Raw genomic sequence first — 13,784 nt, 5'->3', positions numbered from 1 at the left:
TGTCAGGAACTGTAGAGATGGCTCAGCAGTTAAGAGTACTTTCTGTTTTAATAGGAACCTAAGTTTGCTTCTTAGCATCTCACATGGCGACTCACAATCTCCTGTAACTACAGTTCCAAGATCCAGTGCCCTTTTCTGGCCTCTGTGGACCATGATACACACACACACACACACACACACACACACACACACACACACACAGAGACAAATACTCCTACACATAAAATAAAAATACATCTTTTTAAAAGATGCGTAGTAAATGTTAAAAAGTGCTGTCAAAGTATTCCTTAATTTAAAAACATCAAGATTTATTAAAAGTGTCTAATTTTCAGACACTGATGGAGTAGGAATGAAATGGAATTAGACTTGAGAAGTTTCTCATTGTCCCGTGAGAGTGACAGAAGGTGGCAGTGATCACCTCGAAGTGCTAGAGCAGCTTGCACAGAGTGCTGTCGCCAGCAGGGAAGTGAGAGAAAGATGGGCCCTCCTGGGGAGGAATGCGGGCAGGCTGGATGACCACACCGTCCTTTAGGAGTTAGTTGAGAATAGTTACAAAATCAGATGGAATGCTTCATTTTAAAGTGGTTTACCATTTGTACACTTTAAGAAACCACATAAATATAAGCATTTATTCTCCTTTTCATTTTTTAAAGAGTCCTTTCCTTTTATCTCTGCCAAGTGGCCTTCAGATAATCTCCATGTTACCAGCAAAGGTGGTTTGCTTATAATCCTAGCATATGAGAAGCTGAGGCAGGAGGATTGTGAGTCTCATGGCAAGATTGACCATTGTCTGTGTCTCAACAACAACAACAATGATAATAAACACAAGGTGAAAATCTCCGTGCTTTTTTTCCATCCACAGCAATGATACCCTTTGAAGACTTTGTCTGGCAAGGGCTGTGCATTTAATACTCATGGTACTGGTTTGATAGAATGGCTTTTTGTTAGGTAGCTGGGTTTTTTGGTTTTATTTTTTTATATTCCTACAGCTGGAGTTTTGATGATCTTAACGTATCGAAATAATTTAAATAAAGGGTGTGACTTGTGGGTCATGTGTTTGTTTTTCTTTTATTACTGGCTAATTTCATGTTTAATACATAGTCTTTCCAATAGTTTTAATGTGCACCCATGTGATCCGTCTGCAGATTTCAATGGGACAGATGTTACAAGATTTTGGGAAATTTCTAGGAATGTTCCTTCTTGTTCTGTTTTCCTTCACGATTGGACTGACACAGCTCTATGACAAAGGGTACACTTCCAAAGAGCAGAAGGACTGCGTAGGCATCTTCTGTGAACAGCAAAGCAACGACACCTTCCACTCGTGAGTGTCTTCGGATTTACTAGATGACTTGATTGGGTTCTGTGTGCGTTACTCATTACACAAATGCAACTAAAATATTCTTTAAGGAAATCCTTTTTGAATGTCTGTGAGCTTTAGCAAATGCTCATTTTTCTTGAATCATTTTTCAGCATCCTCACCTATAGGATCTTAATTAGTATATTCAAATCATTCCATATGTCTACTGAAATCTGTCTGAATGGAAGAGATTCGACATTTTTACTCTCTTAGCACCTGGGGAAATTTCTCTTATCCATGTCATATATTAGAATGTTCAGCACCTCTGCCTTTAAACTAGTGTTACATGTAGCAACTCTTGGTTACCAGTACAACCCAGAGCACTCATGTTTTCAGCATTTCTTGAGAGGTCACTAGAGCTTGAGGACCCGCCCTCCGGTATATCATAAAGAATGGCACACCACTATAAATTAGACAGAATACTCATCAGGTTCCTTTTCCAGGGCTGGTGATCCGAGCCAGGGTACTGAATGCACTAGCAAAGGCTAAACACCAAAGTTACACCCAGTCTTACTCTCCTCATCATTAAATAAAATGCAGACAAGTGTGGACTTACACATTTATGTGGTCTTATTATGTGGCAACAATTCTGTGGGTAGTTTGTGTGTCCTCTCATTTAACGAATAAGATTTCAGGACTGTCCAGGCTAGACAGGCAATAGGGGTGACCATGTAGGTCCTCGCTGTTGTTGTAATGATTTGGAACTATTGCACTTTAAAGCTACCTGAAGGCTGGTGGAGAGGACTAGTAGGATCTAACTAGAGACCCTATGGACTGCTGCACTGGGACTAATAAAATAATTAAATAGGAATGTAGGGGAAGGTGCTGATACTAAGGTCTGGTTCCCCAGTTGGTTCTTGATTTTGCCATAAAGAAGGACTGGAGCCAGTTGCTGGATGGAAGGTACAGGTCCAGTTCCCAGGAGGAAAAGGGAGATGCAGGGAAAGAGAGGGGCTCTAGCCAGACTTTAAAACAAGAAGCATGCAGCAATCATGTAAGATCTCAGGGCAACTAAAACCAGCATCCTTTGCTACCAGCAGACGGTGAAGGAGCTCACTGGGGTCTAGCTGATATAAACCATTAAGCTTAGGGCAAAAGGAGAGACGGAGATAATAAATTGTTAAGGGCACACATTTCCAAGCAGAAGGTATTTGAGCCCAGCAATTGTGCTAGCAGGCAGATTCTAAAGTAATAAAGCTGTCTGAATGTTTTTCATCCTTGGAGCAAAGGTGGGTAGAGAGAGAAACGGTCAGTGCTGCCGGCTTGGCATAGCTAAGCTAGGAGGAGCAAAGGGAGCTTCAAGGGGCCAGAGCATGGTCACGCAGCTCCTGGGCAAAAGCAGTAACATGTTTTTAAAATTATATACAACATAGGAATGATATCTTTGCACATGTTTCCTCATTTAAAACAAGCCCTTTAGGGGCTGGAACGATGGCCCCGTGGTTAAGAGCACTTCCTGCTCTTGCTGAGGGTCTGGGATTGGTTTCTAGCACCCGCCTGGTGGCCCATAGCCATTAACTCCAGTTCCAGGGGATGTGGTGCCCTCTTTTGACTTCTTCAGGATTCTCCATGTATGTGGTATACATATGCATACTCAGGTGCACACACATAAAATAAAGTAACATTTAAAATAGCACTATATGTATACTTTGAAAATACAAAGTAAAACAAAAATATTTTATAATGTATTATACAAAGATTACTAATGGTCCATATGTCTAATTGTGATATAAATGCACTGTCTGCTCTTGTTAATTGATTTTCTTTTTAAGCAGCATGTACTTGCCCTTACAGGTTCATTGGCACCTGCTTTGCTCTGTTCTGGTACATCTTCTCCTTAGCGCATGTGGCCATCTTTGTCACCAGGTTTAGCTATGGGGAAGAACTGCAGTCCTTCGTTGGGGCTGTGATTGTCGGAACTTACAATGTCGTGGTTGTGATCGTGCTTACAAAGCTACTGGTAGCGATGCTTCATAAGAGCTTCCAGCTGATAGCAGTAAGTGTTCTCTTCACATCACATGAAATGCATGAAACCAGGTAACTAAAGATGGCAGAATTTATGACTAATATTTTAAGTTAAATATATAAATTTAAAAATATGTCTAATAATTGCACATCTTTGACCAATTCTTTTAATCTATAAGATGCGGAAACATTTAGACAGCTTTATTCAATATCCTCCAACCTTCCCATTCGCATTCAGTGTGTGTTTGTGTTCTTGTTCTTTCCTGCTTTTTCCTCATAGAATCATGAGGATAAAGAATGGAAGTTTGCTCGAGCGAAGCTATGGCTCAGCTACTTTGATGACAAATGCACACTGCCCCCACCTTTCAACATCATTCCTTCTCCGAAGACTATCTGCTATATGATCAGCAGCCTCAGCAAGTGGGTGTGCTCGCACACCTCCAAAGGCAAGGTCAGACGGCAGAACAGCTTGAAGGTGAGCTATTAGAGGTTTGAACTGCACCACACTTTTACAACTGCTAGTTCTGTTGGAGCTCTTCCTGCCTTATCTGTTGACAGTATGGCAACAGTATGTGACAGGAATGCCTTATACGTCTTACTGTATAGCTAGCATGGGACTTGGCTTTGCAGACCAGGCTGCTCTACAGTTTGCATCCTATGTCTGCCTACCACAGGCTGGGATGATGGGTGCTTGCTGCTAGCTGTGCACAACCATGCCCAGCTCAGAGGTTTGAAAGCACAAATATGTAGGTTTGATAAGGGCTACGCTGACATGTTTTACACTGTTGTATTCCCAATGCATGTTTTACTGTAGAGTATAGAAATGCAATAAATACTTGAAAATAAAAAAAATAGAACTAAAGATTTTTTAGTTAGTTTGGTTCCTTTTTTAGTTTCAAGTTTCTGTAACACATGAACTCGTATCCCATAGTCTTTCACTATAGATTTAAGGAATGATTATTACTTCATACTGTTTTTAGGTCTTGAAAGTTACTCATTGTATTTCTTATCCAATGTGTGCTGCCATGGATTGGTAAGTTTCCTAAAAGACCAGACAGTAAATATTTCACACTTTTTAAGTCAAACAAAACAGAAGACACCATCTAAGAAGTTATATTAGAGAAAATTTCTAAAAATGTATAGATGAAATTAAAAAGATAGCAGTAAGTAGCAGTCACTGTAACAGGTGACTCGGGAGAACAGAATTCCCTATGGTAAATTTTTGCTTAATTAGAGTTGGAAACCAAGTTGTCCATTATGAAATTGTTTACAAATATTCATCTGTAAAACCATTCTCTATTCACAAAGTAAGAAAGACAGGAAGTGGGTTATCAGTCCATTGTGGTAATTTACAAATCTCTGTAGTAGACCAAGCATTACTAAGGCTAAGTTTTTTCTGTGAAATCAGGGTAAATGAGACTGAATGAAACAGATATGCAGGCTTTTTGTTTTAAGCATGTACTGAGTATGATTTATTCCAAAGCATCCTCTAAATGCATTGAAAGTATGTATCTGTGACTATATTTTAAAACTTCCCTCATTTAAACATCGCCTCTGGGGCTAGAGGACACCATGATAGCAGACATTTGCCTAGCAGGCATGTGGCCCTGAGCTCACTCAGGCACTGCAAATATGTTTGTATGTATATATGTGCGTGTATACATGTTTTCTTACATATATATGGCAGTACATACACATATGTTGTTCTGCTGTCATTTATTACCATATGATTGCTTGTTTTGAAGGAGTGGAGAAACTTAAAACAAAAGAGAGATGAGAACTACCAGAAGGTGATGTGCTGCCTAGTGCATCGATACCTGACCTCCATGCGACAGAAGATGCAGAGCACAGACCAGGCCACCGTGGAGAATCTCAATGAACTGCGCCAAGATCTGTCAAAATTCAGAAATGAAATAAGGGATTTGCTTGGCTTTCGGACTTCTAAATATGCTATGTTTTATCCAAGAAATTAGCCATTTTCTAAATCTTGTAGAAATAATTTTCCTTAATAAATCTGAAAGACTGTATTTGCATACCTTTCAATTAAATCAATAAGATATATATGGGCATAAACAATTACACAGAAGCCATTCTTTAAATATTTATAGCATAAACATATGTTGTGTAAATATGTATATAGAGCTAGTTTTTTAAAACCTGTCTGTGACTTTTTGTAGAAGCAAAACCATTTTGTTAGCATGCTACTTTGTTTTCTTAGTTGGTCAGTGCTTACATTCGACGTGTGTAAGAGGGGCAGCTCTCAGTGTACGCATGGCCCACTCCATTTATACGCGAAGATCAGCAAACGCGGCTACCTTAAGACACACTTGAAGAGCTCATGCTGTTGAAATCTCTTGTTTTAGGAGTTCACACAGAGTTCAGTATATATTGTTTAGGAGTTTAGCTTCATCTAAAATACCCTACTTTTTCTTTTGTTAGAATCTTAAGCAGCAGAGAAAAGTTTATAATAAATATTTGAATTTAACCCAGTCATGGTGATGAATGCCTTTAATCCCAGCACTCGGGAGGCAGAGGCAGGCAGATCTCTGAGTTCAAGGTCAGCCTGGTCTACAGAGTGAGTTCCAGGATAGCCCCGGCTACACAGAGAAACCCTGTCTTGGAAAAATAAAAAACAACAAAAAAAAAATTTAAATTATTTATTTATGTCTATCTAAATTCACGTTGGTATTTGTTGTGTAGTATATTTACTTTTACATGGTTATAATTTATATTTTTAATTTTGTTTTGACATAACATTATTTTATATATATTTCCCTATATTAAGGTAGTTTATATGTTTAAATATTTATAGACGTCTGTGAATTTTGAAAAATAGTAGCCATCTTTTACCCATAGAATACTTGTTTCTATTTATACCCTCGCAGAGGTACCTCTTAGGCATTTGGCTAGTTTAGCTTTTCCTTCTAATTTTTCAAGTTGGAGTAAAACTCATCGTTACAAAGTAGAAGCTGCTTATCTTCATGTGCGGTCACAGTGGGCTTGGCCGGAGAGCACTGGGCCTTGCTTGCAGAAGGCTGCTTTCCGTTCACTCCAAGGCTCTTGAGCTCCTCTTCCAAAGTTTCTCCCACAGAGCCTACCACAGCTTCTACAAAACTGGCCTCGTGCTTGCGGCTTGAGATGTAAAGCATTGTTTATTCAATTTGAAAATAAAAAGAATTTGACTGCTTTTCAGTGTTCATGTAAAGGTGGAGCTGAAGGTTTCCCCAGCTATGGCACAGACATTCCTGCAGCACGTTTGGTGAGAAATTACCTTCGGAACTGAACGTCAGCTGGCATTGAGGCCACAGAGTGCAGACAGCCCTGGTCTGTGAGCGCCGCCCACCCCGGGGCAGCTGAGGATCCCAGTGTAGGTTTCATCTTGCTTTTTGCATTTGTTTTTAATGTCCAGGTTTAAGTGTTCCCTCTTTTGGGCAAATTCTTATAAAAATGTTTATTGTAAAATTATATATTTTGTCTACAATGGGATTATGCGCTTCCAAGTTGATATTTTACATCAGGATTTTTAGTCATTCTAAAAAAAATACCTAATTATTAAAAAATTTATAGAGTACCTATGTGTGCATGAATTACTGACGAGGTATATTTTGAATGACAGCATATTGTAAGAAAAGAGTGAATAAAATTTGGCATTAGATTATAAATTTGCCAGTTACCTTGGGTTTTTTTTCTTTTTCTCTTTTTTTATTTTGTCTCCATCCCCATGCCCCACATCCCAGGTCCATGCCCCACGGAGCTGAGGACCAAACCCAGGGTCTTGTGCTTGCTAGACAGACACTCTACAGATTATAAGTTTGATAGAGCTTGAGCATTTTACTATAATTTGCTTTTATTTTTTAATTATTTTATGTGTGTGGGTGTTTTGCCTGCATGTATATCTGTGTACCATGGGTGTGCTTGGTACTCATACAAGCCAGAAGGAGTTGGGACCCTAGATCTGGAGTAACAGATAGCTGTAAGCTACCACCAGTGCTCTTAACCAGTAAGCCATCTCTCTAGACTCTCAATTACTTTTTAAGTCTGAGATACAGGGATGGCAAGATGGTTCAGTGGGGAAATGTGCTTACACCAAGCCTCATGACCTGAGTTCAATCCCTGGTACCCATGTAGCAGGAGAAACCTACTCCCACAAGTTGTCCTCTGACATCCACATGGATGCTGTATCAGACAGCATCTACATTCACACACACAGGAAACATTTTAATTGAGATTTAACTTTTAATTGAGATCTATAAAATGTTCTTTAAAAAAAAAACACCATATGTTCACAAAGGCAAAATAGCAACATCAGACACTCAGCAACACTTCCCACTTCTAGGAGCAATACCATTTAACTGTTAGCTCTCTCCTAGGGTAACATACTTTTAATTAGTATATCCACACAAAGTATGGATTAGTATGTGACCATTCATGAAAACACTCTTGTCCCAAACTGAAAGCAACCAAAGTCCTTTTGACGAGTGAGTGGATGAGTTGTGTATGGTACACATCCTGCTTGTTGGGTTGATGGGCAGGTTCTTTTGTCTTGCATCAAATGTTAAAAGTTCCTGAAGCAACAGCTCAGAAGGAAAAGCAGAAACAAAGAAGAGAGCAAAGATTAAAATGGACTCAGATGAACTGTATACTTCATGTGCCTTCATCCTGTGCCACTTTCCTTTGGAAGTATGTTCCTAAACACACTTTTGGCTTGGGAATCAGAAACGCTGAAAAAGGACCAAAGAAAGATGTAACTGCCCCACATCAGCAAGATGAGTCAGTGTATGTGGGTCAGAAAAGTCCAAAAACAGGGAAGCTGCTGTATGTCACTCTTCAGATCTCACACCCTAATTGGAAGCACACAAAGAGAATTCTGGGAAATGACATTAGTCCTAAGCAAGTTGACACAGAAAGCCACCACACAATACAGACTGGAGATGTCTACATCACACAGATGAGTCTTAGAAAGTGAAACACGCTTGTTACAAAGGACATAGACTCCACCATGCAGCACTACACAAGAAAACAAAACATTAGAAATGGAGGTCAAACAAGTCAACTGCACAGCTCAGAAAATAGTGCTTTTGTTAAAAATGGTGCATTTGAAGCTGGGCCTGATGGCATAGACCGGTAATCCCAATGTTCAGGAAGATGAGACAGGAGGATTTTAGGGTTCTAAACCAGCCTTGATGGACTGCAGACTAACCAGAACTAGATGGTGAATCCCTGCTTTGAACAGTGAATTTTAATATGTTAAATTATGCTTGTGTCAACCTGATGGGAAATATATAGTGCCGTTACAATTAAAAGAACTAAGAACTTGGAAGACAGACTGATCTCTGAGAGGTCAAGGTCAGCCTGATCTAGAATGAGTTCCAGGGCTCCACAGAGAAACCCTGTCTCAAACAAACAAAAGCTAAGAAAACAACAGGCATCTTAGAGTTTGCTACTACAAAAGAAGTAATTTGTGATGAATATTAAAATTCTGGGAAAGAGTTGCTGCTACCTGACACTATCAGAATAATATATTTTTCTAAATGAATTTTTACCATTTAGGTTATCTGCTTTTTCACACAAACTAGAATGGTTGGTTTCTAAACAAAAACCAAGTTGACACCCTGATTGGAATTACATCAAATGTAGAGACTAATGGGATGAATTCACAATGAATTCAGCAATTGTCAGAAGCCATCTAGGAAAGGCTGCGGCAAGCAAGTGAATTTCCTGGAGATGGCCCACCATTTTGCATGGCTGCAATGGGTGTGCTCAGGAGAGGCACAGCCTCAGACTTTGTCCAAGGATTGCTTCTCACTGCTGATCTGCCTTGCCTGCCATTATTACATAGCCTAATGATTCCTGGACATCCACCCACCCTATTGGGCAAATTTCCTGCAGATCAACATGAAGATGAACTTTAATGAATTTATGTTAGATGGATAAATCTATAGCATTCCTGGTTTTATTCAAATAATTTTAAGAAGAAAGTTTAGGGAGATAGTCTTAGTTGTTTTGCCAGAAAGATGTAATAAACAATCAAGAATAGAATGTGTCTCTTCCTCCTCATAGAATAGTAAGTAAAGGTGGCATAATAAGGAAAACAATGAGCATTCATAATTGCAAGAGAAAGGGCTTGGGACAGATCTGTGATCAAGGAAAAACATTCATTCTAGGTCAGGTCCAAGGATGAGGCCATAGGTGTGCACTATGATAAAGCAAGGCCATGTGAAACTGTTGCTTTAAACTTATAATGAGCTTATGGAATGAAACGCTGCTTTGAACTTACTATAGACATCCTTCTGTAACTCCTCTTTCTGTGTAACTTTCCTCTCCTTTTATCTGTGAAATCATTTTATAAAGAACTTTTGCCTAAGAGGGTGTAAATTGCTAGAAAGAAGAAATAAAATGTGGCATTTGTGACTCAGTTTCATTCACCAAATCTACCTATCTATCTACCTACCTACCTATCTACCTATCTACCTATACATACATATTTGTGTAGGTATGTGTGTATGTATGTCAGTATGCATGAATGCTTGTGGAATTGTTGAGATGGGTGGTTGTGTGGTGACACCAAAGTGTATGGTGTCTGTCTGTGTCTATGTGTGTGCTTAATTTATTCCTTTCTTCCTTTTCTCTCTGGCTCACAAAGCATTAACAAACTCCCAGCCTTACTAGACAGCAGGAGTACTAGAACCAGAGAGAAACTAAGCCTTTTTTCTTATATCTGCTGGGAGTCCTCATCAGCAGGGAATCAAATTATCAGAACCCAGCAGCTTTTGGTCATAGAATATCAAAGAGTTAAAGACAAAAGTAAGGCAGCTTTGGTCCTGATCACTGACTCCATACCCCTTCGCTGCCTTCCTCAGGAAACTGGATGCTGGGATAAGCACCTCCCAGCCTCGCAAGCAGTGTCTTTTAGCCCATTTATGATCTTATATTATCGTTATATATTATATGCATATTATTATATACATAGCACATCTGTCCATTTATGCAGGTCCTCTTAGCAGTATTCGGTATGTTCTAGTGCTGAAATCCAGTGGGATTACAATTTTATAATTAAAACGATGAAGATTTTATTACTCTTGTGTTTGGGGAATTGTCTCTATGTGGGGGCACTAAGTGGGGCCTCCTGCCCTCCTACAGTTCCAAGGACAAACCAAAGTTTGGTTCTGCTCAAATTCACCCTGGGCCATCAGAGAGTTTATTAGGCTTACTGACAGAACAGTGGATGAGAGGTTGCAGGCTGGAATGCAGTGACCTTAAAGCATCCTCACCGGACATTCTATGCTCAGTATGGGTGATGGCTCACTCTCCCATGGTTGCATAGAAGTCTCCCCAACCCCCACCAAGGCCAAGAACAATTTTGAAGGAATTGTGAGAAACTGGTTGGGCGTGGTTGGACTCTCAGATGAGAGACCAGTGACCCTCTCCAACCCCTCCCATGAGAGACCGTTAGCAATCAACAAAATCAGTGTGTAGAACACTGTGCTGCTCCGATGAAGATCAGTACCATGGCCATAATTAGTGATATGTTAAAATTCCATTCAAATTACTATTTTTCCTAAAACTAAGTAGAGGTTGTAATTATTGGTCCATAGAGGGACACATATACCCAAATACTAACATTGTTAGTCTTTGATAAAAAGATAAAACTGGAAATGTTCATTGTTTCATCTCTAATGAATATGTATCTCTTCCTAGTTGGGGATTTGTTTGTTTGTTTGGTGGTTTTGGATTTTTTTGTTGGGAGGGGGGGTTTGAGACAGGGCTTCTCTGTGTAGCCCTGTCCATCCTGGAACTTACTCTAGACTAGGCTGGCCTGGAACTCAGAGATCTGCCTGCCTCTGCCTCCCGAGTGCTGGGATTAAAGGTGTGCACCGCAATGCTTAGCAATTCCTAGTACTTTTAAATTATTGTTTTCTTCAGCACATTCCTAAAATACTAAATAATCTGAGATCATGAATCTTGAAAAGTAAACCAACCAAACCTAATTCAGAATTAAACTAATAAGGGTTGGAGAAATGGCTCAATTGGTAAAGTGCTTGCTTGTCATGGATGCCTGAAGTTCTGAGTTCAATTCTCAGTGCCTACCCATAGTCTCAGTGGCTTGCTAGCCAGCTCTTCTTGTTGAATGGGTGAGGGCCAAGTTGAGTTTCTCAAGTAAGTGACTTGGAGGATGGGTTAATGGGTACAATGCCCACTATGCAATCAGGAAGACATGACTTCAGATTCCCAGAACCCATTTAACAACCAGACATGGTAGTGCAAATCTGCAAAATGCCAGCATTGGGGTGTTGAAAATGAACCCCAGGGGTTTACCTGCCAGCCAGTCTAGCTGAAATAGCAGTCCAGGCTCAGTAAGAGTCTCTTTCAGAAAATAAGGCAGAGAATGATAAATTGACCTCTGTCTGCATGATTCAGGAAAGACACACACACACACACTATACTATATCCATATACAATATATTATATATTAGCAACTGAAGAAGACACCCAATGTCAACCTGCATATGCAAACATGAACATATACATGAACAGAAAATTTACAGTAAGAAATTACTAGGGATAATGGCTTCTCACTGGTAAGTCACTGTTCGCTTTCTGGCACTGCGCCTATCCTCCATTTGTAAGCATACTGGATATAGAAGCCATTCTTAGAAGACTTTCTCTTTCATTTGATAATTTCACATTATTTTCTTTATTCTCCTTTTTAAAATTTGCATTTGAAAATGAACACCAGCTACACCACACAAAAGTTGGGAAACGTCTTATGTTTCATTTGTATGCTTCAAAGTAACCATTTTCAGGAGGCAGGGCTTCTGATGCCTTATTAAAGGTATGCAAGAAGTAAAACAGCAGGCTTATTTATAAATGAGGTAAACATGTTTTTTTAACGTGTCCTAGGCAATCAAAGTTATGGGCAAGCTCCCTTCTCTTCAGCCTGCAATCAATTCATTCTCTGCTTTCTCCCAGGAGGAATGCTATTTAAGGGGTCCATGGCTCAGCAGGCAAAAGCACTTGCTGGTCTGATGATTTGAGTTCAGATACCCAGCATCCACAGAAAAACTGGACCTAGACACAGCGGTGGGTGTCAGCAATCCCAGCATTCCTACGGTAAAACGGGAGCAGAGGGGACAGAAGACTTTCCCTGGAAGCTCACTCAAACCGGCTAGTTGCAGTGTCAGAGAAAAGAGATCCTGCTTCATCCACTTTTATCCAATTTTTAGCCAGTGCTGGACCCTGCCTGCTACAATAATGATCTGATCTGCCAGGCAAGATCTAACTATGCTAAGACTACTTATGGGGGTTACCTTGGTCCCTGCTGCAATGGGTAGTGATTAACACAGAGATGCGTTACTGTTTAAAGTGCTGAGTATCAGCAAGTGTACATGCTCAGCCGTGATTGGACCTTCTGTATTAATCCCCAACTCCAGTATACAGGCTCAGAGAACACTGGATAAGGGGGCGGGAAGAATGTAAGAGCCTAAGGATGGGGGAAAGTGCTCGAAATGCTGTCCTCTGCAGGTGGCTGTTCGCACCTGAACTCAAAGCCTTAGTGGGTCCCTACGGGAGACCTGCACCAGATCAAGACAGTTCAAAAACCTCCAGCAAGGAGTGGGAGGGGCTCCGGAGGCCCCACCCTACCGGAAGGACTTGTGGCGATCAATCGAAGGTTACTGGAGGAAAGAAGGTCAGAAACTTTTTGTTAGGCGTGTAGCCACTGATACGTTCCCCACCCTGCCCCAATATATGACCATGTGCATACAGGCAGCACTAATAAGACTCAATATGAGACCCTTTATGGTCTTGAAATGTGTCTGGATTCTTTAGACCCACGTCAAACAGGTGAAACAGGTGGCTTAGACCTAAGAGCCAGTGTGGTGGTTTGAATGAGAATAGACCCCATTGGCTCATATATTGGAATGCTTGGTTGCCAGTTTCGACTGTTAAGGAAGGATTAGGACCACCAAGGATCTCAGAAAGAATTCTATTTGTCTTTCTCAGTCTACACCACAGTTCTAGCGATATACTGTGCATGAGAATCCAAGTATTTCCCCTCCTCATCTGGGAGGCTCCTCTTCGCATCAGGTAACCACCGACATTATTATTATTATTATTATTATTATTATTATTATTATTATTATTATTAGATGTGTCAGGTGTAAGTTCTCCTAATAGGTTTCTGTTCTTTAAAGCTCTGTCTCTGACATCTGATAAATCTCACTATCAGTATGCCATAGACATCTTTCAAGCAAAAGACAACAGTTCTAGTTTTTATCTAATCAAACGTTAGCCTTTTAAAGCTACTTTGCTTTTAAGAAGGAAAACAATGAAAAAAAGAAAACAAAAAAGGAAAAATATCAAGAATTTTAATTATAGCACTAAAATGCCCCTGTAAAAATGTCTGCACTTGATCTCAGCCAAAAGATAGAAAAAGGATACATTTCTCTGTGTTCTAAACTCC

At 40.0% G+C, this 13,784-nt stretch overlaps 1 protein-coding gene across 4 annotated transcripts in view; it reads left to right on the top strand.

Annotated features, from left to right (window-relative positions):
* Nucleotides 1–6,986, top strand: part of Trpc1 (transient receptor potential cation channel, subfamily C, member 1) — a 45,055-nt gene extending 38,069 nt beyond the window's left edge. For 2 of the 4 annotated variants that reach the window (NM_053558.3, NM_001413355.1), the window contains 4 exon segments: nt 1,146–1,321; nt 3,152–3,353; nt 3,603–3,797; nt 5,068–6,986. In NM_053558.3, the coding sequence (NP_446010.2) occupies nt 1,146–1,321; nt 3,152–3,353; nt 3,603–3,797; nt 5,068–5,295 (801 nt within the window). In that variant the 3' untranslated portion in view covers nt 5,296–6,986. 4 annotated transcript variants of the gene reach the window in all.
* Nucleotides 6,987–13,784: the final 6,798 nt, after the last annotated feature.

The sequence above is a fragment of the Rattus norvegicus genome, chromosome 8 (genome assembly GCF_021556685.1).
Source record: "Rattus norvegicus strain SHRSP/BbbUtx chromosome 8, alternate assembly SHRSP_T2T, whole genome shotgun sequence".
NCBI lineage: Eukaryota > Metazoa > Chordata > Mammalia > Rodentia > Muridae > Rattus > Rattus norvegicus.
Note: the sequence above shows the minus strand (reverse complement) of the source record. Positions and strands in the feature narration are given on the sequence as shown.